The sequence below is a fragment of the Myotis brandtii genome, unplaced genomic scaffold (genome assembly GCF_000412655.1).
Source record: "Myotis brandtii unplaced genomic scaffold, ASM41265v1 scaffold797, whole genome shotgun sequence".
NCBI lineage: Eukaryota > Metazoa > Chordata > Mammalia > Chiroptera > Vespertilionidae > Myotis > Myotis brandtii.
The window spans coordinates 380230-380689 of record NW_005371210.1 but is presented as its reverse complement, the minus strand read 5'-3'; the positions used below and the strand labels follow the sequence as shown (position 1 = coordinate 380689).

Genomic DNA, 460 nt, shown 5'->3' with positions numbered 1-460 from the left:
TCGTGAACGTCCTCACCCGAGGGGACCTGTCCTCCATCCGCTGGGTCTGCTCCCCGCTGCGCCACGCCCCGGCCCCCAGCCCCGGCGTCCAGCTCTGCACCGTCTACTACGCCTCCCTCAACTTCCGGGACATCATGCTGGACCCACCCTCTGCCCCCAGGGAAGTGGGCTGCCCGGGACTGCATGCTGGGCATGGAGTTCTCTGGCCGAGACCCCAGCGGCAAGCGCGTGATGGGGCTGGTGCCCGCCGAAGGCCTGGCCACCTCCGTCCTGCTGTCCCAGGACTTCCTGTGGGACGTGCCCTCCAACTGGTGAGTCAGCGGCCGGGAGCCCAGGCCCCACACATGGCCGGTGGGGCCTGAGTGACCGGTCCCTGTGCTGGCAGGACCCTGAAGGAGGCGGCCTCGGTGCCCGTGGTCTACACGACGGCCTACTACTCGCTGGTGGTGCGCGGGCGCGT

General features: G+C 70.2%; 1 protein-coding gene across 1 annotated transcript in view; it reads left to right on the top strand.

Annotated features, from left to right (window-relative positions):
* The window catches only part of FASN (fatty acid synthase), a 28184-nt gene that overhangs the window by 10084 nt on the left and 17640 nt on the right, over positions 1-460 (top strand). Inside the window, 3 exon segments of the mRNA XM_014531242.1 lie at positions 3-154; positions 156-311; positions 386-454. Of these exon segments, the coding sequence (XP_014386728.1) occupies positions 3-154; positions 156-311; positions 386-454 (377 nt within the window).